Below are 24,313 nucleotides of genomic sequence, written 5' to 3' on the forward strand. Positions count from 1 at the left end.
TTTGTTCAGGGACACGTTATTCCATTTCTGTTAGTCACTTGTCTGTGGAACTTGTTCAGTTTATGTCTCAGTTGTTTAATCTTATGTTCATACAAATATTTACACATGTTAAGTTTGCTGAAAATAAACGCAGTTGACAGTGAGAGGACGTTTCTTTTTTTGCTGAGTTTATATCAGGGATGATACTTTACCACCACTAGAGAGCAGTATGTTACCACAGTAATATTCTCTGTTGGAATGACACTGCTCAGGCTGGATTTCATAAACACACACGCAAGATAAATAAGTAATATAAAGGAAAAGTAATAATAACCTTACTCAAAATAGTTAAAGTAAAGGTAAAGTAATATTGCTAAGGAGTAAAGCAATCAAGCTGAAATCTACATCTATAGGAGAAATTCTGTGTAGTCATTGTGTAACCATGATTTTCTGAGGAGAGAAAAAAAAACTCTGTACAAAGGGGAAGTGCATGAACTCTGAGTTGTTATGGTAGTAGCACACACCCAGTCCCAAGTATGAACACACACAGCAGTGGTTATTATGACATTACTTTGGAAGCAGAGAGAGGTTACAGAGAAACCACTGGCACTTCATTCCTATGTTTAGTTTCTGTGTGCTTTTTTGAGTCAGTTGCACTTGTAGTGAGATGAGCAAATTACTTCATTCTTTTGTTTTGGAATGGTTGGACATAAAGACTTTTTTGATTTTCCTCTGTGTTTTCTTGGTACTTGCCGACCTCCTGAAAAACAAAACTCCAAAGAATTTTCCTCCTGGACCTTGGTCATGGCCTTTCGTTGGCAACATGTTTCAATTTGATCCTGCTAAGATACATCTTCAGTTTGAAGAGGTGGGTTTACTAAACGCTAGCCTGAGTATCATTCTGTTTGTGCTATCATTCCAACTCCTTGTCAATCATTGTCAAGCCAGACAAATGTTTGGCTTGACAATGAGCAATGGAGTTGGCAAGAGCACAATCAGATATGGCACCAGGCTAACTTAATGCTGCTTAGCACTCTTTTGATGACAAACTTTGTTTGTTTTTGTTCTTCTTGTAGTGTGAAAAAAAATATGGAAAGATTTTCAGCCTTCGAATTCCTTCGGCAAACCAAGGGCCAAAGTGGGTTATTCTGAGTGGATACGAGATGGTGAAAGAGGCCTTGGTCCACAATGGCGACAGTTTTGTAGATCGTCCCTCCATTCCCTTATTTGAAGATATATATGTTGGAAGTCAAGCAATGGGAAGTAAAGGTAACGCTCACTTGCTTTATACTTGTCACACCCTGATTTGTTTCACCTGTCCTTGTGCTTGTCTCCACCCCACTCCAGGTGTCGCCCATCTTCCCCACTTATCCCCTGGGTATTTATACCTGTGTCTGTCTGTGCTTGTTTGTTCAAGTCAACTAGTGTTTTGTCTCAGCGCCTGCCTTTCCCCAGTCTCTCTTTTTCTTGTTCTCCTGGTTTTGACCCTTGCCTGTCCTGACTCTGAGCCTGCCTGCTGTCCTGTGTCTTTTCCACTTCTCTCAATTATCGTCCTCTTCCATGACCTGACCTTTGGCCTTCAGTACATTGTCATCATCTTACAGTTATTAACTGATAATTGATTATGGATCATAACGATAATTAAATATTGTAGAAATATTACATATTTGTACACTTTGACTGTATTAGTGTCAATCCTTAAGAATGGACAGGTTGGAGGTTTGATCCCCGTTCAAGTCCTACCAAAGACTCCAAAAAATGGGACCTCATGCCTCTTTGCTTGGCCATTAGTATGAAGGAGATGGATAGGGGGTAACGCTCTGACAGGCTAGAATCCTGTCTAGGGTGTGAATTTTTACATCAAGCTGCCTCACGCTTGAGAAACAGGAGATGCTCCTGCCCTTATTGGCTGTTCTGACTCCGAAAATGCTACTTTTCAAGGCTTACTTACATCTTTGAGTGTACGGTACAAGTTAAGGCTTCTTCACTGAAAACTGTTCTTACACTTAGGTGTGATTATGTCGAACGGGTATCCATGGAAGCAACAGAGGAGGTTTGCTCTCTCTACGCTGAGGAACTTTGGACTGGGCAAGAAGAGTCTGGAACCATCCATCCAGTTTGAAGCGCAGTGTTTGAATGAAGCCATTCAGAGTGAACAAGGTACAGTGGAAACTTGATATGGTTACAGTTCAATTCAAACTCTATTGTCCCTGCAAGGAAATTCATATACTTGTCAAAAACAGATTTTGGAAGACACCGCACTGGCATTGTTGTTAAGTTTACACATGAGTTGCCTCTGTTTTGGATGCAACAGACATATAGCGATAACTGTTTCGATTTTCACGGTGAAAAGTCCAAGCACCAAGCAAAAAATATAACAAAGCTGCGGTGCTTACAGAGAAGTTTTGCAGACTGAAGTTCAGTGTAGAGATATAAAACGTTTTTAGATACCCCTACCTGAGGTATAACAAAACACAAATTTTTTTCCATATCTTTAAGGTCTCCCATATATGAAGTGGAGGGTTCTGTAAAAATATTTTACTGAAAAAGTGGTTACATATATAGATGTTGTGACACACACACCCTTAACCCCCTAATGCTGATGTCAGCGCCCCCACGGAAATCTAATTATCATAATAAAAGAATACCCAGAAAAATCCATCAGTTTAACCTTTGGCCTAAAATTTCCGCACACCTGTGGAAATCAAATGAACATAATACTAAAAATCTCCATCAAAATCCATTTGTTTAAGCTAGTTTTTTTGTATGGGCTGCTTCTCAAATACCGCTTCCGCCGATATCTGCCTTCCGCATCTGCAGTGAAAGGTTGCAGAGCCAGAGTGATGTTTGTCAGACCATGAGATGTCCCGAAAATCGGTCTTCTCACGAAAACATCTCTAAGGAAATGTGAGACACTCATGAACAAGATGGTCTTACCGCACAAGCGTCTTGGGACTCGTCTGAAGTCGGTACAGCCGATCTGCCAGTGTCCGAACAGTTTGGGCTATACACTAATATTAGTATTATTTATTTGTATTTATTTTTTAAACATATTTTACCCCCTTTTTCTCCCCAATTTTGTGATATCCAATTGGAAGTTATGATCTTGTCTCAACGCTGCAACTCCCCAATGGACTCGGGAGAGGCGATGGTTGAGAGCCATGCGTCCTCTGAAACATTACCTGCCAAGCCGCACTGCTTCTTGACACACTGCTCGCTTAACCCAGAAGCCAGCTGCACCAATGTGTCAGAGGAAACACCGTCCAACTGACGACCGGAGTCAGTTGGACTACCCTAACCCGGACAACGCTGGGCCAATTGAGCTGTTGTCCTTGAGAACTATGATAAAAATCATTGTGTGATTTTTAATATTCACTCCAAGGCCATTGAATTTATTCATCTTTTGAGCTTTATGGACTTTATCCAACATGTTACAGGGCCCACCCATTACCGGGACCATCCTCTGGACCTGGTTATTACCAAGGGCCTTCCAATTGACATATCCTCTACTGTTGATGTTGCTTCATCTGATCATCACCTTGTATTTTTTACTACCTTTTGCCCATAGTAGAGGATAATCTTGAATGCATTATTTGATAACGTTATCTTACCTCTGAAGTTGCTACAGATTTTATTGAGTATATGAACAATGCTCCATCACCTATTCTTCCTTCCTCTTGTCATGATTTAGCTGACTTTAATAGCAAATGAATAGCTCCAGTAAAGTTGATAAAGGCCAGATCCAAACGGAGAGCCCCTTGGATTAGTGAGGAAATGTATGAATTAAAGAGATATTGCAGAAAGGCAGAGCAGAAGTTGCAGGTCCATTATGATATTCTAAGAGAGCAACTTGGCATATATAACAAGGCAATTAGAAATGCCAGATGACCTAATTTTTCTAACTTGATCACAAATAATCAGAATAATTCGAGAGTGCTCTTTTCGAGCATTGATGGCCTGATAAATCCTACCCCCGCAAACGTATGTGAACTTTCCTCCACATCTAAATGTGATGAGTTTACGGCATATTTCAAAGATAAGATAACAAACATTAGGCTGGGTATCAGTGAAGCAAGACCTGATAAGAAGTTGATGTGCCCTAGCCTACCACGCAAATGCACTATGGATTTATTTTCCCTGGTTGACACAGACATTCCCAGGAAAGTGATATCACAATTTAAGCCTTCTACCTGCCTTCTTGATCCTATCCCCACCACCTTCTTCAAACCAGTTTTTAATTGCATATCTGAAGAAGTGCAAGCTATTGTTAATCACTCCCTGTTCACAGGCACTTTCCCCAACTGCTATGGTGAAACCCCTTCTGAAGAAAAGTCATCTGGATTCTTCAGCTCTTAGCAATTTTCTGCAAATTGCCAACCTTCCATTTTTAAGCAAAATTCTAGAAATTGGTTTTCAAATGGCTAAATAATTTAAGTACCAACTGTATTTCTGAAAAATTCCAATCTGGTTTTCGGGCCTACCACAGCACAGAGACAGCCTTAGTTAAAGTGATAAATGATCTTGGAGCCAACACAGATGCCAAACGGCTCTCTATCCTTGTACTCTTGGATTTAAGTGCTGTCTTCAACTCTGTTGACCATGATGTTGTAACGGCTGTCGTAGTCGTTCTCCTCCTCAGACGAGGAGGAGCATGGATCGGACCAAGATGCGGATTGGTAAGTATTCATTATTTAATGGAAAAACAACAAACACTACAAAATACAAAAACCAACAAACGTGACTAACCCGAAACAGTCCTGTGTGGCCCAAACACTGACACAGGAACAAACACCCACAAAACACAAGTGAAACCCTGGCTGCCTTAGTATGATTCTCAATCAGGGACAACAATTGACAGCTGTCTCTGATTGAGAATCATACCAGGCCGAACACAAAATCCCAACATAGAAAATCAAACCTAGACCAACCCACCCAACTCACGCCCTGACCAACTAAAACAAATACATGACAAAGGAAAACAGGTCAGGAACGTGACAGAACCCCCCCCTTAAGGTGCGAACTCCGGGCGCACCAGCACAAAGTGTAGGGGAGGGTCTGGGTGGGCGTCTGTCCACGGTGGCGGCTCTGGCGCTGGTCGTGGTCCCCACCCCACCATAGTCAACCCCCGCTTCCGTGGCCTCCTCCCAATATTCACCCTCCATGTCAATCCCACTATTCCAAAGGGCAGTAACAGACTGAGGGGTAGCACCTGACTGAGGGGTAGCACCTGACTGAGGGGTAGCACCTGACTGAGGGGTAGCACCTGACTGAGGGGTAGCACCTGACTGAGGGGTAGCACCTGACTGAGGGGTAGCACCTGACTGAGGGGCGGATCCTGGCTGGCTGGCTCTGGCGGATCCTGGCTGGCGGAAGGCTCTGGCGGATCCTGGCTGGCGGAAGGCTCTGGCGGATCCTGGCTGGCGGAAGGCTCTGGCGGATCCTGGCTGGCGGAAGGCTCTGGCGAATCCTGGCTGGCGGAAGGCTCTGGCGAATCCTGGCTGGCGGAAGGCTCTGGCGAATCCTGGCTGGCGGAAGGCTCTGGCGGATCCTGGCTGGCGGAAGGCTCTGGCGGATCCTGGCTGGCGGAAGGCTCTGGCGGATCCTGGCTGGCGGAAGGCTCTGGCTGGTCCTGGCTGGACGGCTCTGGCTGGTCCTGGCTGGACGGCTCTGGCTGGTCCTGGCTGGACGGCTCTGGCTGGTCCTGGCTGGACGGCTCTGGCTGGTCCTGGCTGGACGGCTCTGAAGGCTCGGGACAGACGGGCAGCTCTGAACAGACGGGCAGCTCTGACGGCTCGGGACAGACGGGCAGCGCTGGGCAGGCAGACAGTTCAGACCACGCTGGGCAGGCAGACAGTTCAGGCAGCGCTGAGCAGGCAAGCAGCGCAGGCGGCGTTGGGCAGACGGCCGACTCTGACCTGCTGAGGCGCACAGTAGGCCTGGTGCATGGTGCCGGAACTGGAGGCACTGGGCTGGAGACACGCACCACAGGGAGAGTGCGTGGAGGAGGAACAGGGCTCTGGAAACGCACTGGAAGCCTGGTGCGTGGTGTTGGCACTGATGGTACTGGGCTGGGGTGGGAAGGTGGCGCCGGATATACCGGACCGTGAAGGAGGACACGCGCTCTTGAGCACCGAGCCTCCCCAACCCTACCAGGTTGAATGGTCCCCGTAGCCCTGCCAGTGCGGCGAGGTGGAATAGCCCGCACTGGGCTATGCAGGCGAACCGGGGACACCACCTGTAAGGCTGGTGCCATGTACCAGCCTTACAGGTGAGCCTCTCGGGCTTCCAGCCGCTCTGCCTTGCTTTCGCCTCATAAAACCTCCTCTCCGCTTTCGCTGCCTCCAGCTCCGCTTTGGGGCGGCGACACTCCTCTGGCTCTGCCCAGGGTCCTTTCCCGTCTAGGATTTCCTCCCAAGTCCATTCCTCTTTTCCCCATTGCTGTTGTTCTTGCCTTCCTTCTCCAATCCGCTTGGTCCTGTTTTGGTGGGTGTTTCTGTAACGGCTGTCGTAGTCGTTCTCCTCCTCAGACGAGGAGGAGCATGGATCGGACCAAGATGCGGATTGGTAAGTATTCATTATTTAATGGAAAAACAACAAACACTACAAAATACAAAAACCAACAAACGTGACTAACCCGAAACAGTCCTGTGTGGCCCAAACACTGACACAGGAACAAACACCCACAAAACACAAGTGAAACCCTGGCTGCCTTAGTATGATTCTCAATCAGGGACAACAATTGACAGCTGTCTCTGATTGAGAATCATACCAGGCCGAACACAAAATCCCAACATAGAAAATCAAACCTAGACCAACCCACCCAACTCACGTCCTGACCAACTAAAACAAATACATGACAAAGGAAAACAGGTCAGGAACGTGACAGATGTCATTCTGAACAGACTGGAGAGGTGGGTTGGCCTCTCCGGTTCAGTTCTAAATTAGTTTAGGACCTGTTTAACCGGTTGAGAGTTTTGTCATCCTTGGTGAACATAACTTAGACAAAGTACATATCACATGTGGGGTTCCACAAAGTTAGATTTTGGGTCCGGTACTGTTCCGTTTATATATGTTACCTCTTGGCAGTGTGATCAGAAAGCACAGCATTGATTTTCAAGGTACTTATTATTTACCAAGTTACTTATTGTTGGAACCAACCACAGAGAGAGAATCTACTGTAATTCTCTCCTGCCATTGGTCAACTGCAAAACAAACAGAATGCTGCAGCACAGCTACTGACTAAGGTCAAAACGAGAGCACACATTACACCGGTTTTAAGGTCTCTGCACTGACTACCTATGAGGTTTAGAATTCATTTAAATGTTCTTTTATTGGTTTTTAAATCAATCCATGATTGTGCACCCCGATACATGTCAGACATGCTTTTAAGTTATGTACCCAGCAGGTCTCTCAGGTTTTCTAGCACTGGCCTTTTAACTATCCCAAAGCCTAGGACCAAGAGGCATGGAGAGGCAGCTTTTAGTTACTATGCCCCCTGCCTCTGGAATAGCCTGCCAGAGAACCTGAGGTGGGCAGAAACTGTGGCCATTTAATTCATACTAAAAGTCAATATAGGTTTGAAAAAATGCCTCATTTACAAAATTCATATTTGCAGGTGTTTTAACCTCTCAAATGTTATTATGACAGCCATATTTGATTTTGGACACCATATTGGACTTAAGGCAAAATATAATTATAATTTGTGTTTGCCCCTTTGACTTTATTGCAAGACTAGGGGCTAAAGACAAAATCCTTTCAGGAATGCAATTTCACTGTTTTCTTTAGAGCCAAATACAATAGCCACAACATCAAAACATCTGTAACTGTATGCATTTTTGTGAGGCAGGACCATACATCACTGAACGAGAGCAACTTGAGAGAGCAAACTAAAAGTTGTCTATTGAACAGCAAAAACACCAAAAAGTGAGGTTTAGTCATAGTTTGATAGTTCCGCCTACTGTATTGGTGTGTTTACAGGTCTATATATCCAAAATGCTTTAAGATATCATAATTAAAAAGTTGTTTGTTTCTCTTGTTTGCTCTGTCAACTTTCACCGCAGATACGGAAGTGCGACATAGGCAGAGGCGGTGGATTTAGATGGATTCAATGCAAAAACAAAATCCAGATATCTCTAGCTTAACCCTCTAATCAAATTAAGCTTTATTTATTCAGCACATTTCAAATATGAAATGCAAGACAATTTGCTTCACAGGAAAAAAACTAACATGAAAAAAATGCTGAAATATTTACTACACAAACATAAGAGGCAAAACAAAATAGCAATAAAAACAGAAATAATCAGCACCCTAAGGAAGAGCAAAGCTAAAAAGGTTTGTTTTAAGATCTCTTTTATTCTCTGGGATATGTGGGACGGTAGCGTCCCACCTGGCCAACATCCAGTGAAAATGCAGAGTGCCAAATTCAAATAAATTACTACAAAAATGTACATTTCATGAAATCACACATTCAATATACCAAATAAAGCTACACTTGTTGTGAATCCAGCCAACGTGTCAGATTTCAAAAATGCTTTACGGCGAAAGCAAACAATGCTATTATCTGAGGATAGCACCCCAGCAAACAATCACAGACCATCATATTTCAACCCTCCCGGCGCGACACAAAACGCAGAAATAAAGATTTAATTCATGCCTTACCTTTGACGAGCTTCTTCTGTTGGCACTCCAATATGTCCCATAAACATCACAAATGGTCCTTTTGTTGGATTAATTCCGTCGATATATATCCAAAATGTCCATTTATTTGGCGCGTTTGATCCAGAAAAACACTGGTTCCAACTTGCACAACGTGACTACAAAATATCTCAAAGGTTACCTGCAAGCTTTGTCCAAACATTTCAAACTACTTTTGTAATACAACTTTAGGTATTTTTTAACGTAAATAATCGATAAAATTGAAGACGGGATGATCTATGTTCAATACCGGAGGAAAACAATGTGTAGCATGCTTTCTGGTCACGCGCCTCTAACAAACAGTACACTTCACTCGAGCCTCATTCTGAACATGGCTACTTCTTCATTTCTCAAAGGAAAAACCTCAACCAATTTCTAAAGACTGTTGACATCCAGTGGAAGCGATAGGAACTGCAAGAAGGTCCCATAGAAATCTGGATTCTCAATGAAAACCCATTGAAAAGAGAGTGACCTAAAAAATTAAAAAATCTGAATGATTTGTCCTCGGGGTTTCGCCTGCCAAATAAGTTCTGTTATAGTCACAGACATGATTCAAACAGTTTTTGAAACTTCAGAGTGTTTTCTATCCAATACTACTAATAATATGCATATATTAGCATCTGGGACTGAGTAGGAGGCAGTTTACTCTGGGCACGCTTTTCATCCAAACGTGAAAATGCTGCCCCCTATCCATAAGAAGTTATTAATTGTATTCTTAATCCAACATGGCCAACATGATTACTTTCAAATACCTTAGCCTGCATTTATGTAGCCCTTGCACATTTTGATTGTGTTATTCTGTCTTTAAAATGGTTTCATAAGGCTCTTGGTGTATATATAGGACTATGAGTGGCACTGCCAGGCCTCTGTTGTGTTTGAATATGCGAAGCCAACTAGTTTTTCAATGTGTGTTCATGTTTTAATCTCATTCACACACTTACAGCATATAAACAAGGACATGAGTGTGTCCTTAAATAGTGAGGAGACAAAGTAGCCAATCGTTGTTGTAGTTCTGTGGCCAAATTTCGGCCCTGCTAGAGCTGCCCCGGTCAACTGTGAGTGTTGTTATTGTGAAGTCAAAACATCTAGGAGCAACAACGGCTCAGCTGCGAAGTGGTAGGCTACACAAGCTCACAGAATGGGACCTCTGAGTGTCTTGAAGCGTGCAACACTATAAAGTTTGGTTTGAGGAGGAATAATGGTCTGGGACTGTTTTTCATGGTTCCACTAAAGGGAAATCTTAACGCTACAGCATACAATGACATTCTAGATGATTCTGTGCTCCCAACTTTGTGGCAACAGTTTGGGGAAGGCCCTTTCCTGTCAGCTTGACAATGCCCCGTGCACAAAGTGAGTTCCTCAACCCCATCGAACACCTTTGGGCTGAATTGAGATGCCGACTGCAAGCCAGGCCTAATCGCCCAACATCAGTGCCCGACCTCATTAATGCTCTTGTGGCTGAATGGAAGAAAGTTCCTGCAGCAATGTTCCAACAGCTAGTGGAAAGCCTTCCCAGAAGAGTGAAGGCAGTTAGAGCACCAAAGGGAAGACCAACTCCATACTAATGCCCATTATTTTTGGAATGAGACGTTCGACGGGCACATACTTTCGGTCATGTAATGTAGTTGAAGTTCAAAAAAATTGTCTTGAGTACAGGTCATAAGTATGGTACACAAATCTGAAAAATATCTCTAATTTAAAACATGTACAGAGGTAATTGAACCACAAGTTAATGGTGATGTCGCAGCCATATTGGATATTGGACACCGTATTGGATTTGGAGGGGTGGGGCAAACATAATGTATTAAGTCCACGTAGGAACGTTTGATTGAAATAAATGAGTGTTCAGTGTCTGGGCCCACTTGCCTTAGAGCTGATTGCAATAGCCACAACATCAAAAAAACGTAACTGTATGCATTTTTGTCAGGCAGGACCATGCAGCACTGAATGAGAGCAAATTTGACCTGGAAGTTGTCTATTGAACAGCTATCAGAAAGTCACATTTGTATTCATAGTTAATATTTGCTCCTATTGTATCTGTGTGTTTACAGGTCTATATTTCCAAAATCCTTTAAGATATCCTAATGCTGTTTGTTTGTATATGTAGGGCAGACAATTGACTACTTGTATTCAACATTTTTGCAAAATCAGAGCTTGCAATATTGGGCCACATGAGCTTATGTATACAACCATCAATTTCATATATTGGAGACCTTAGAGGGAAAAAAACATGGTTGTGCTTTGTTATACCTCTGGTAGGGGTATCTCAGAAACGAATGCCATTTTTGAGGATTGGCCACTAGCCTATATGGTGACATTTGACTTTTGTTGTAAGCCATTTTGCTTTTGTGGGAAATAAGGTTGCTTTTGTCCCATGCAGGAAAACCCTTCAGCCCGCAGATACTGATGAACAATGCTGTTTCCAATGTGATCTGCTGTCTTGTGTTTGGTGACCGCTTTGAATACAGCGATGACCAATTCCAAACCCTCCTGAAAACAATGAACGAGATTATTTACTTGGAAGGAGGCTTTTGGGCCGGGGTAAGTCTCTCCCTCATTCTATTTGTAGACTGCTTCAACCTTATGTGGTTACTTACTTTGACTTGTTGACTACAACTGTCTACCCTAGAGGAGAAAATAATATTAAATTCACTAATAGATATGTTTTAAATGTAAGTATTATGGCCATCCATCAATTCAAGAATGATCAGGAAATCTGACTGGACTGGACTGAAGTTTTCCATTGAACCTAACTTTGTCAGAAACATACTGGCCGTAGCTCTTTTTGCCTCAAAAACCCTATCTAAATCAACCTAGAACCATGAAAAAAATGTATATTAACTTTTGGTCATGTAGTGCATGTAAAGGCTAATGGATAATAGTAAAATCATCTGTTAGATCATATTGATAAAAAATATCCATAGCCCAACTCAACTTCAATCTAATGAAAAAAAATAATAATCTGCTATGATTAAATATATATAAATTAGAGCCACTGTATTTGTTCTATTGGTCATAAATGTGACTGCTCAGATAATTTCACATATCACGAGCTTCATAGATTCAATATATTCAAATTGAAGGCACATAATATAAACTATACCCTTTAATTATATTTACAAAGAAAATAGTAGCCTAGTGGTTAGAGCGTTGGACTAGCAACCGAAAGGTTGCAATATTCAATCCCTGAGCTGACAAGGTAAAAATCTGTCATTCTGCCCCTGAACAAGGCAGTTAACCCACTGTTCCTAGGCCGTCATTGAAAATAAGAATTTGTAAGGCTAGGCGTCCTGCTAGAAGGACAACTTCCACTGAAACTGGAGGGCGCACAATTGCAAATAAATAATCATACAAATTATGGATATTTAACATTTAGGTACATACAAGTGTCTTATATTGGTTGAAAGCTTAAATTCTTGTTAATCTAACTGCACTGTCCGATTTACAGTAGCCATTACAGCAAAAGCATGCCATGCGATTGTTTGAGGACGGCGCCCCACATCAAAATATTTTTCCACCGGCACAGGTTTCATAAATTCACAAATAGCGATTTAAATATTCACTTACTTTTTGAAAATCTTCTTCTGATTTGTCATCCAAAGGGTCCCAGCTATAACAGGTAGTGTCGTTTTGTTAGATAAAATCATTCTTTATATCCCGAAAAGTCAGTTGAGTTGGCGCCATCGATTTGATTAACCACTCGTTCAACATGCAGAGAAAGGAATCTGAAAATCTACCCCTAAACTTTGTTTCAACAAGTCAAAATACATTTCTATTTACTCCTCAGATACCCTAAAATGTAATCAAGCTATAATATTTCTTACGGAAAGAAGTATGTTCAATAGGAAACCGATTTTAGCAGGTTCACTGTAGCACCTGTAACATTTTTGTACTTTGTAAATACCTTTTTTTTATGAATGACCTATTTTCGAAAAATATACTTTTTGGTTGTCGTTGTATTCTTGAAACCTTGTATAACCTTGAAATAACTCAATTAAATAGTAGCATCGTGCACGCATACACACATTTCCAAGACTGTGTCCCTTTACTAAAACTGATATTTCTTATTCGTTTTGAAAGTTACAAGCCTGAAACGTTGAACATAGACTGCTGAAACCCTGTGGAAGCCATAGGAATTGCATCCTGGGTGCTGGAATTCAGTATGCCCCTATAAATTCCATTGTAAGAGCATGGGCTCTCAAATTCCGGTTGGATTTTCTTTGGTTTTTCTCCTACCATATCTATTGTGTTAAATTCTCCTACATTATTTAAACATTTCTACAAACTTCAGTGTTTTCTTTCCAATGGTACCAACTATATGCACATCCTGGCTTCAGGGCCTGAGCAACAGGCAGTTTACTTTGGGCACGTCATTCAGGAGGAAATTGAGACTTGCCTAGTTAAATAAAGGTAAAAAAAATAAAATTAAAATTACATACTTCTGGTGCCAAATTCATCTGTAAAAGTACATCTTGGCAGTTTATGGTTGTGGTCTTGTGACTATTTTGAGAAATCATATGAAACTTCTATGAATCATATTAGACACCTTAATAATGCATGATATATGATTTATTTGTTGATAAGTACAACTTTTTTAATGGTTGAGTGGCTACCTTTTGATCTATTTTGCCCTGTAGTTAATGTCATTTTAGAAGCCTTTGTTAAGTGCAAGTGATATAAAACACCAAATATCAGTTGGTATGCTGTAATATATAATTACATAATCGCTAATAGCAATTTCTGAATAGTTGTTCAATATAATTCAACAATAAAGTACTGTATTGCTGTTTTGCTGTATATTTAATGCAGCATTCTGTAAATTATGGTGCATTGTGGAAAAATATTGTGGGAGGGGAAAGAATCGCTTGCTCATTAACATATTTTAAGGCTTAAGTGGCTATATTTGTAGCACCAGTTAGTGAGAGTCCTGTACAAATTTAAGTGGTATCTGGTAGTAGTTCCCTAACAATTGAATGTATGTAGAGAACAGATCAGAGTTAGTGATGGGCACTCTTAATCACTTCTTTGAGCCGGCTCATTGTAAAAGACGGCTCATTGTAAAAGACGGCTCATTTGGTTCCCAATGCAAAGCCTAAAAGGTAGGCTACAATTCTGTCAGATCGTGTAAAGCGAGTTCAAATACATTTTTACCTGCCCACATATTTTTTTTTACTTACGCACTGAAAAATTCAGCGTGGACCAGATTGAGGCGCTCTCTCCACTATTTATTGTTTCAGCAGTGAGGAGTCACCCTCTTTCTATAATTATTTTGTAACTTATCTGCAGAAAAACGTTGTTTTGAGTTCAAAAATCAGCAAGAGCTGTTCGTTTGCAAACAACCCATCACTAATCAGATTGGCAATGGGCCTTAAACCTTTAATGGTTGAAAATGTAACCATGTCCATTTCATTTGTTTTTCCCTGTCATCACGACCAGGTTGGAAGTTTTTGTTTAGGCCTCTGATAGTGCAAGTAATATAAATCATCAAGTTTTCATTAAAATGCTTTAACATACAAATGCCTAGCTGCCAACATGCTTTTTCCAACCCCTTGTAATTACAGTAAAACAATGTAAGATAATTTTTTTTACAGTTAAATAGTCACTTTAACAGTATTTTACTGTTTCATTGCTTGACATTACAGTAATGTACAGGAAGTTGGCATCAAGTTACCTTGAATATCTCAGCAATGTATTGGCACTATCCAGAGATAGTGAGAGATATATCATAAGATATCTTGTTAAAATTACAATAATTTTGAAGATCAGAGTTTCCTTAAGTACAACATTTTCAGTAAGTTAAAGAAACTCTTTACTTGCTGTGACTGATATGTTTTTTTTTATCAACCTTTGTTGAATGCACCAACTGTAAGACGTTAAGGATAAGAGCGCCCACTAAATTACCTAAATGTAAAAATGAAAACGTGCAAAGAACACTAGATAATGTCACTGGGTAATTACAGTAATATGCTGTAATTGTAATCAGTGCTGTAAATTAGATTACAGGTACATACTTGGTACTGTAATTTAGATTACAGAAAGTGTTGGTACCGTAAAATTGATTACAGTAGCTATACTGTAAAATAAATTACAGTAACTTACTGGCCAATTGCTGCCAGTAACTTACTGTACATTTTACGGGAAATATTTTTTGCAGTGGGCTGGTCTAAATGATCATTTTTGCTCAGAATTATCATTATTTTACTAGAAATGGGGGCCTCGAGGGGCTGCTGTGTTTGAAATTCCCTGGCCAAATTCCGGTTCCAGTCCGTCCCTGCCCTAACTGTCCTCAGATGTATAACATGATGCCGTGGGTCATGCGTCGGGTTCCTGGTCCTCACAGAAGGATCTTCACTGGCTGGAAGGAGGTCATCTCCTTCATCAACATCAGGATTCAGGAGCACATGAAGGACAACGACCCCTCGTCACCAAGAGACTTCATCGACTGCTTCCTCAACGAGATAGAGAAGGTGACGATGACAATGATTATCAGTGATGTAGTGGTAAAAAAAAGTATTTGAGTAAAAACTGATTGCCATTCGTAGTGAATATAGTAACGCTCCCTGTAGTATTTTTCTGCAGTAGGTAGGTAAGTGGGGTTTACGTACAGGACATGTTTACCCTCTACTACACTGATGATGATGATGAAGTCGGACTGGAGAAAAGTTACACTACAAAATAGTATTAGGGAGTGGTTCTACATAATCAAATAGTTTTTTTTAAAGTGGTGGGTGCAGGGCACACTTACCATCCAAGTGAATGAGGATTCAGAGCTATTATTTGTATTGCAACACATGTACACTTTTTTTATCACAGTTTTTGACACATTGGTAATTTAGCTACAGCATCGTCAATTCGTTAAATTGTCAAATCTTTTTTAAAGTATCTAGCATATCGTTGAGGTTGTTTTGGTGTGTTTTGTTCCACAGTGTGAAGACGACACAAGGGCTGGGTTTAACTTGGAGAACTTGTCCTTCTGCACCCTGGATCTATTTGTGGCTGGGACAGAGACCACCTCTACTACCCTCTATTGGGGCCTTCTCTTTATGATCAACTACCCGGAGATACAAGGTAAGTGCTCCCACCACCATCACAATGACTAAGTTTCAACTCCTATAGCATTTAATCAGTTTGTCAAAGCGATTGATCTTGATTGATTATGAAAAGGCCATTCTCTCACATGGAGGCACGCATACACAAACACACACACACAAACACAAACACTCACAATTCGTTTGCATGAAGACTTTCTTTGTGTTGTGTCTTTATATTTTGTATCCCTGTTGTAGCCAAGGTGCAGGCAGAGATCGATGCAGTTGTTAGGTCATCCCGGCAGCCCTCCATGGAAGACAGGGACAGCATGCCCTACACAGACGCAGTCATCCATGAGACACAGAGGATGGGGAATATCATACCGCTCAACGTATCCCGCATGGCCACTAAAGACACTGAGGTTGGAGGATACACCATCCCTAAGGTCAGTCATCTCATCTCAAGCATAGAGATCATATACTTGTTCTACTTAATCATGTGATCTCACGGCGCATCTAATGATTCAGCGCTTTATAAAGATGTATTCCTTATAACTACATTAATGTGTAGTATGTTGTCACCAAGTTTTGTTTGTACATTCAGAAGAATAATGAAATGTGTTTGGTCAGTTATCGTATAGGGACATCCCTACACTTGAAAGTATACGGTTTTTTCCTTATTATTTCAACTACACATAAAGCATTGATGCCATAACATTGTGTACATTGTGTACTTGGTGATGAGATAATGTCTGTTATTTTTTCCCCTCAGAACACCATTGTGTTAGGCACCCTCCAGTCGATCCTGTTTGATGAGTCAGAGTGGGAGACCCCTCACACCTTCAACCCTGGACACTTCCTGGATCAGGAGGGCAAGTTCAGGAAGAGAGATGCATTCCTTCCATTCTCTTTAGGTAAGGTACTACATTTCTTCCATATCAGTTGACCCCAAATTGGTGCCAAATAAAGCTGCCCTATAGGAAATAGTACATGCACAACTCTTCTTCCTTACATAGTAATACTTGACTCGGTTTAACTGATTGACTTGAAGTTGAATCATTGACTTGCCTATATAGTTAGAGTACACTGTTAGACTTTTATTTTATCAGTTACTTACTGTATACATTAATGGTATGATACTGTATTGTTATGTTCTAATTTCTGGTAAAATAATCCAGACGGACCCAGAGAAAAACTGAAATTAGATTTAATCACCACACTGGGCGTTGCAGCTGCATAGTAAACCCATACAGGTCACACAAGCACTTATATTTATACCTTCCGACTAGGCCCTCCTATTTAGGTGATAATGCCTGAGAAGCCTGTGTTTGGAGGATATATTGGCACGGGTGGTAGGCCAGAGACAAAGTCGAGGGCTGGCAACCAGTGCCAATGTATCCTCTAAACACCGGGTTCGAGGGCATTATCACTTTTATACAACGGGTTACCAACATATTCAAATAATGATTTACATACACTACCGTTCAATATTTTGGTGTCACTTAGAAATGTCCTTGTTTTTGAAAGAAAAGCAATTTTTTTGACAATTAAAATAACATCAAAATGATCAGAAATACAGTGTAAACATTGTAAATGTTTTAAACGACTATTGTACGTCTGAAGACGAGGCGACTCCAGGATGCTGGCCTTCTAGGCAGAGTTCCTCTGTCCAGTGTCTGAGTTATTTTGCCCATCTTAATCTTTTCTTTTTATTGGCCAGTATGAGATACGGCATCCCGGAGTCACCTCTTCACTGTTGACCTTGACTGGTGTTTTGCAGGTACTATTTAATGAAGCTGCCAGTTGAGGACTTGTGAGGCATCTGTTTCTCAAACTATTCACTCTAATGTACTTGTCCTCTTGCTCAGTTGTCCCCCGGGGCCTCCCACTCCTCTTTCTATTCTGGTTAGAGCCAGTTTGCGCTGTTCTGTGAAGGGAGTAGTACACAGCGTTGTATGAAATCTTCAGTTTCTTGGCCATTTCTCGCATGGAATAGCCTTCATTTCTCAGAATAAGAATAGACTGACGAGTTTCAGAAGAAACTGTCAAATATATCAAAAAGAGTTCCACAAAAAGCAGGTGTCTCCAGGACTTCTGCAGGGATATGGGGAGGGAGCACCAGCAGGTGCTTTATCATGCAGAGGTCCGCTGGCTTTCCAGGTGTCAAGTGTTGGATCGCTTTTATGAGCTTCGAACATTTCGATCGTGAGGAATGGCTCGCCCATGTTGCCTACCTGGCGGTTATGTTTGATCATCTGAATTTGCTCAATGTGTCAATGCAAGGGAGGGGGTACAATCGATTTGAACGGCGGGACAAAGTGGATGCCTTCAAGATGAAGCTTACCATTTGGGCAAATCATGTTTCTAATGGGAGGATTGACATGTTTCCCAATGCTGATTTCGAGATTCAGAATCTGATCAACATAGCATACCGCGACACACTGAGGAAAAGAAAGTTGAACAGCATCTTGTCAAGCTGCAGGGAAAGTTTTGCAACTACTTCCCGGAGAAGAACAGCAGACTAAACGACTGGACACGGGACCCCTTTCGAGTGGAGATGGGAAGCGTCACGTTGTCAAGTAACGAAAAGGATCTGCTGGTGGAGCTGTCACTTGATCGCGGACTGAGCATGCACTTCCCGGAAATGATACTGCCACAGTTCTGGTGCAGCATAATGGGAGAGTATCCTGCTCTCGCCTGTCATGAATCAGGCTACCGTTCAGCACCACCTATCTGTGTGAAAGGGACTTCTCTGCTATGGGCGTGCTGACAACTAAAAGCAGAAACAATCTAAGAATATATCAAAACGATATATATTCATACTAAGAGTATATAATTATATAAAACAGGGAAAATATAAGACAGTGTTAAAAAACTAATTCATAATCTATAAGCTCTAACCCAAGACACATGGCTCCTCTTAAACCCTTATGGAATCATTCTGCACTCAGAGACAGAACCCCTTTGTACTTTCCCTCTGCCCAAATTCAATGCACATAGATCATTCCATCTAACTCATAACACCATAATTACTACTGCTAGTCTAACAGTTATATACAGTTATAAACAGACTAAAATGGGCTCAAGTCAAATAGTCTCCAACAGTATAAAGTGAATACAGTAGATTACTGTAGAATGCACAACAAAATACCATACATTTGTTTTACAGCAAATCATTCTTTAATTTCAACAGTAAAACACTGTAGAATGCACAGTAAAATACAGAACATGTGTTTTACAGTATTAATTCTAGTGAATTGTCAGAAAATGTTGTGGGCGGTGAAAGAATCTCTGGCTCATTAACATATTTTAAGGCGCCTTGTAAGACGCTATATTTGTTGCAACCGTGAGTGTGTGCTGTACCCCCAAATATATTTTTTGTAATTCTGCAAACCTTGTTCTTGAACTCTACAGTAACTTGCTGGTGAGTTATTGACAATAATGGAATACAGTACCAATGCTGCATTTTTGCAAAGCCAAAAGCCTTTTGAAAACTAGGGGGGTGTGCTATTGTTGTTTCCACTCAATAACATATTTTGAGGTGTGTGTTGTAATAGACGATATTTGTTGCACTCGTTAGTGAGAGTGCTGTACCAATTTAAGTGATATGTTGTGATGGTTCCCTAACAATTACATTTATATAGTGGTCAGATCAGTGGCAGCAAGTCTCAAACATTTAACGGTTGAGTGGCTAGCCATGTCCTTTTGATCGGTTTTGCCCTGTGGTCACTGTCAGTTTAGAAGCCTTTGCAAGTGATGCAAAACACCAAATATCAGTTGGTATGCTGTGATATACTGTATATTTAAATCTTCACTATTAGCAACTGCTGATTTTTATTTTCAATACAATTCAATAATAGAGTGCTGTTTTGCTATATATGTACTGTAGCATACTATAAATTACATTGCATTGTGGAGAAATATTGTGGGAGGGGACAGAATTGCTGGCTCATAAATATACAGTTTGTGAAAGTATTCAGACCCCTTGACTTCTTCCGCATTTTGTTAGGTTACAGCCTTATTCTAAAATAGATTAAATTGTTTTTTCCCACATCAATCTACACACAATACCTCATTATGACAAAGCAAAAACTGTTGTTTTTTTGGGGAAAAAACAGATATCACATATACATAAGTATTCAGACCTTTAACTCAGTACTTTGTTGAAGCACCTTTGGCAGCAATTACAGCCTCGAATCTTATTGGGTATGATGCTACAAGCTTGGCACACCTGTATTTGGGGAGTTTCTCCCATTCTTCTCTGTAGATCCTCTCAAGCTCTATCGGGTTGGATGGGGAGAGTTCTTGGGGACCTTCAATGCTGCAGACATTTTTGGTACCCTTCTCCAGACCTCTGCCTTGACACAATTCTGTCTCAGAGCTCTATGGACAATTCCTTCGACGTCATGGCTTGGTTTTTGATCTGTCATGCACTGTCAACTGTGGGACCTTATATAGACAGGTGTGTGCCTTTACAAATCAGGTCCGATCAATTGAATTTACCACAGGTGGACTCCAATCAAGTTATAGAAACACCTCAAGGATGATCAATGGAAACAGGATGCACCTAAGCTCAATTTCAAGTCTCTTTGCAAAGGGTCTGGGGTTACTTATGTAAATAAGTAAAGGGTTTGCAAAGGGTCTGCAAAGGGTTACTTATGTAAATAAGGTATTTCTGTGTTTTATTTTTAATACATTTTTTAAAATGTCAACTGTTTTTACTTTGTCATTATTGAGTACTGTATGTAGATTGGTAAAGATTTTTTATTTATTTAATCCATTGAAGAATAAGGCTGTAACGTAACAAAATGTGAAAAAAGTCAAGGGGTCTGAATAGTTTCCGAAGGCACTGTGTCTTAGTGCCTTGTATGTGGTAGTAGTTCCCTAAAATGTACATAGGAAACGGATGGTAGCGGGTCTTAAACCTGTTAATGGTTGAATATTTACCCATTTGGTCTGTTTTGCCCTGTAAACATGGCCAGTTTGGAGACCTTTTTATTTATTTATTTTTTTTTTAAATTTTCTCCCCTTTTCTCCCCAATTTTCGTGGTATCCAATCGCTAGTAATTACTATCTTGTCTCATCGCTACAACTCCCGTACGGGCTCGGGAGAGACGAAGGTCGAAAGCCACGCGTCCTCCGAAGCACAACCCAACCAAGTCGCACTGCTTCTTAACACAGCGCGCCTCCAACCCGGAAGCCAGCCGCACCAATGTGTCAGAGGAAACACCGTGCACCTGGCCCCCTTGGTTAGCGCGCACTGCGCCCGGCCCGCCACAGGAGTCGCTGGAGCGCGATGAGACAAGGATATCCCTACCGGCCAAACCCTCCCTAACCCGGACGAAGCTAGGCCAATTGTGCGTCGCCCCACGGACCTCCCGGTCGCGGCCGGCTACGACAGAGCCTGGGCACGAACCCAGAGACTCTGGGACTCTGGTGGCGCAGCTCTAGACCACTGCGCCACCCGGGAGGCCTTAGTTTGGAGACCTTTGTTTAAGCCTCTAGAAGTGCAAGTGATATTAAATACCTAGTATTCATTAATGTGCAAATGCCTTCAGCCAATCTGCTTGTGCTAATCCCTTGTAATTACAGTAAAATACTGTAGAAATAATTTTCTTACATTGATAATCACTTTTACTGTATTGTGATTTGTGAATTACAATTACTACAATGTATCCTTAGCTACAATACAACATTTTCAGATAGGTTACACAAACCTTTTATTTGCAACCTTGGTTGAATGCACTGACTGTAAGTTGCTAAAGACAAGAGTGCCCGCTAAGAACACTGTGTAATATGTCACTGCATGGGTAATTGGATTTCAGTAAAATTTTTGGTACCGTCAAATGGATTACAGTAGCTGTACTGCTAAATAAATTGCGGTCAGTAAGTTACTGTACATTTTACAGGAAATGTTTTACAGTGTACGTTAGTGTTAGTATCCCAATCCAAAGTAACTGTTCTGTACTTTACAGCACGTGCCAAATTCATTCCAATGGAGGGCCGAGTGTCTGCAGGTTTTTGCTTCTCCCTTGTACTTGATTGCTGAATTAAGGTCATAATAAATAAAGAACTCTCCTCACCTGGTTGTCTAGCTGAAAGGGAAAAAAAAAAAAACCTGCAGGCACTGGGCCCTCCATGGAATGAGTTTGACACTCCTGCTTTACAGTGTCGGTTAGAGAAGGTTTACTGTGATTGGTTCCCTCCCCAGGTAAGAGGGTGTGTCCTGGGGAGCAGCTGGCCAAGATGGAACTCTTCCTGTTCTTCACCTCCCTGCTGCAGAGGTTCACCTTCTTCTCTCCCCCAGGGGTGGAACCCAGCCTGGACTTTCAGATGGGGGTTACACACAGTCCCAAGCCTTACCAGCTGTGTGCAACACCTCGATGAGTCTCCCACAGCTGCCCCATTCATTATGTTGCTGAGGTTTAAAAAGTCATTCTTGGAGGGCCAAGTGTCTGCAGGTTTTCACACCTCCCTTGTACTTGATTGATCAATTAAGGTAATTGATTAGAACTTCCTTCGCCTGGTTGCTTAGGTCTTAAATTGACACAAATGAAAAGGAAATGAAGTCTTTCATAACACCAAACAACTGAAAAGGCTGCAGATGGAGAAAACACACTCACGTAATGACACTACACATACCACTAATACTCTACATATCAAGATCTCAAACCATATGTTGTAGTCCTAGATTAAACTTGAATAAGAAGGAAATATTTGATTGATAATGTAGGAGTGTTTTAGATTTTCAATGTAAATGTACATAATTTACTTAATTTACAATGTAAACATACTACGTCTTTCATGTATATGACATATCTGAATGTATTTGACCCATGGTCTGGTGGATTGTGATTTCTTCTGTACCTTTTTATTTTCTTTCAAGGCAATATACACTACCGGTCAAAAGTTTTAGAACACTTACTCATTCAAGTGTTTTTCTTTATTTTTACTATTTCCTACATTGTAGAATAATAGCGAAGACATCAAAACTATAAAATAACACATATGGAATCATGTAGTAACCAAACAAGTGTTAAACAAATATTTTTTAATATTTCAGATTCTTCAAATAGCCACACTTTGCCTTAATGACAGCGTTGCACACTCTTGGCATTCTCACAACCAGCTTCATGAGGTAGTCACCTGGAATGCATTTCAATTAACAGGTGTGCCTTAAGTTAATTTGTGGAATTTCTTTCCTTAATGCGTTTGAACCAATCAGTTGTGTTGTGACAAGGTAGGGTTGGTATACAGAAGATAGCCCTATTTGGTAAAAGACCAAGTCCATATTATGGCAAGAACAGCTTAAATAAGCAAAGACAAATGACAGTCCATCATTACTTTAAGACACGAAGGTCAGTCAATACAGAAAATGTCAAGAACTTTTAAAGTTTCTCAAAATTCATCAAGCGCTATGATGTAACTGGCTCTCATGAGGACCGCCATAGGAATGGAAGACCCAGAATTACCTCTGCTGCAGAGAATAAGTTCATTAGAGTTACCAGCCTCAAAAATTGGCAGTAACAGACACATCTCAACATCAACTGTTCAGAGGAGACTGTGTGAATCAGGTCTTCATGGTCGAATTGATGCAAAGAAACCACTACTAAAGGACACCAATAAGAAGAAGAGACTTGCTTTGGCCAAGAAACACAAGCAATGGTCATTAGACTGGTGGAAATGTGTCCTTTGGTCTGGAGTCCAAATTCGAGATTTTTGGTTCCAACCTATGTGTTTTTGTGAGACTTGGTGTGTATTTCCCACCGTAAATAATGGAGGAGGAGGTGTTAAGGTGTGGGGGTGCTTTGCTGGTGACACTGTGATTTATTTCGAATTCAAGGCACACTAAATCAGCATGGCTACCACAGCATTCTACAGTGATACGCCATCCCATCTGGTTTGGGCTTAGTGGGACTATCATTTGTTTTTCAACAGGACAATGTCCCAACACACCTCCAGGCCGTGTAGGGGCTATTTTACCAAGAAGGAAAGTGATGGAGTGATGTATCAGATGACCATAATCCCCTAACCTCAACCAAATTGAGATGGTTTGGGATGAGTCGGACTGCAGAGTGAAGGAAAAGCAGCCAACAAGTGCTAAGCATATGTGGGAACTCCTTCAAGACTGTTGGAAAATCATTCTAGGTGAAGCTGGTTGAGAGAATGCCAGTAGGTGTTCTAAAACTACAGGTCATATCATAATGCCATTTAAATACTCTAATCAGGATCGAAGGCAGGTTAGAGAAAAGTCCATCTGAAATATGAATGTGGGCTAATTGTGCTCTCCTCCCTGCTGCCTTCAAGCTTGAATGAATTTCAGACTTACAACGTACTACTAATTGTCTGTCCCTTATTTGTGTTAGACCACACTTCATCTATTTGAATGAGTTTGGATAAATAACTGTTTGTTCTCAATGTCACAATGCAACACAGTGGATCTCACTGTTGCTGTGAGTGAATATCATAATTTCAAACACTGACATTATCAATTCCCCAACCCTATCGAATAAAAGCCTATCCCTAAACCTAAAGTGGATTTGAAAAATATTGAGTAAGGATGACGCTATTATTTTAGAGATCATCATATATGTTTTCTGAGCTATCTGTAA

The 24,313-nt window shown here is 41.1% G+C and overlaps 1 protein-coding gene across 1 annotated transcript; it reads left to right on the forward strand.

Annotated features, from left to right (window-relative positions):
- The first annotated feature begins 526 nt into the window (after positions 1-526).
- On the forward strand, positions 527-22,621 carry LOC120052641 (cytochrome P450 2J2-like). Its single transcript, XM_038999680.1, has 9 exons — positions 527-847; positions 1,056-1,248; positions 1,990-2,139; positions 11,054-11,214; positions 14,964-15,140; positions 15,600-15,741; positions 15,960-16,147; positions 16,474-16,615; positions 21,913-22,621. Exons 1-9 carry the CDS (start codon positions 647-649, stop codon positions 22,086-22,088), a joined length of 1,530 nt encoding a protein of 509 aa, XP_038855608.1. The 5' UTR covers positions 527-646; the 3' UTR covers positions 22,089-22,621.
- The last annotated feature ends 1,692 nt before the right edge of the window (positions 22,622-24,313 follow it).

The sequence above is a fragment of the Salvelinus namaycush genome, chromosome 8 (assembly GCF_016432855.1).
Source record: "Salvelinus namaycush isolate Seneca chromosome 8, SaNama_1.0, whole genome shotgun sequence".
In the NCBI taxonomy this organism is placed as follows: domain Eukaryota; kingdom Metazoa; phylum Chordata; class Actinopteri; order Salmoniformes; family Salmonidae; genus Salvelinus; species Salvelinus namaycush.

Bases quoted from the DNA above. Each gene is read 5' to 3' on its own strand.
- LOC120052641 (XM_038999680.1), top strand. From the start codon at position 647: ATGAGCAAATTACTTCATTCTTTTGTTTTGGAATGGTTGGACATAAAG. The intron at 16,148-16,473 runs GTCAGTCATCTC...TTTTCCCCTCAG, and splicing joins GAGGATACACCATCCCTAAG to AACACCATTGTGTTAGGCAC. The intron at 16,616-21,912 runs GTAAGGTACTAC...TTCCCTCCCCAG, and splicing joins ATTCCTTCCATTCTCTTTAG to GTAAGAGGGTGTGTCCTGGG.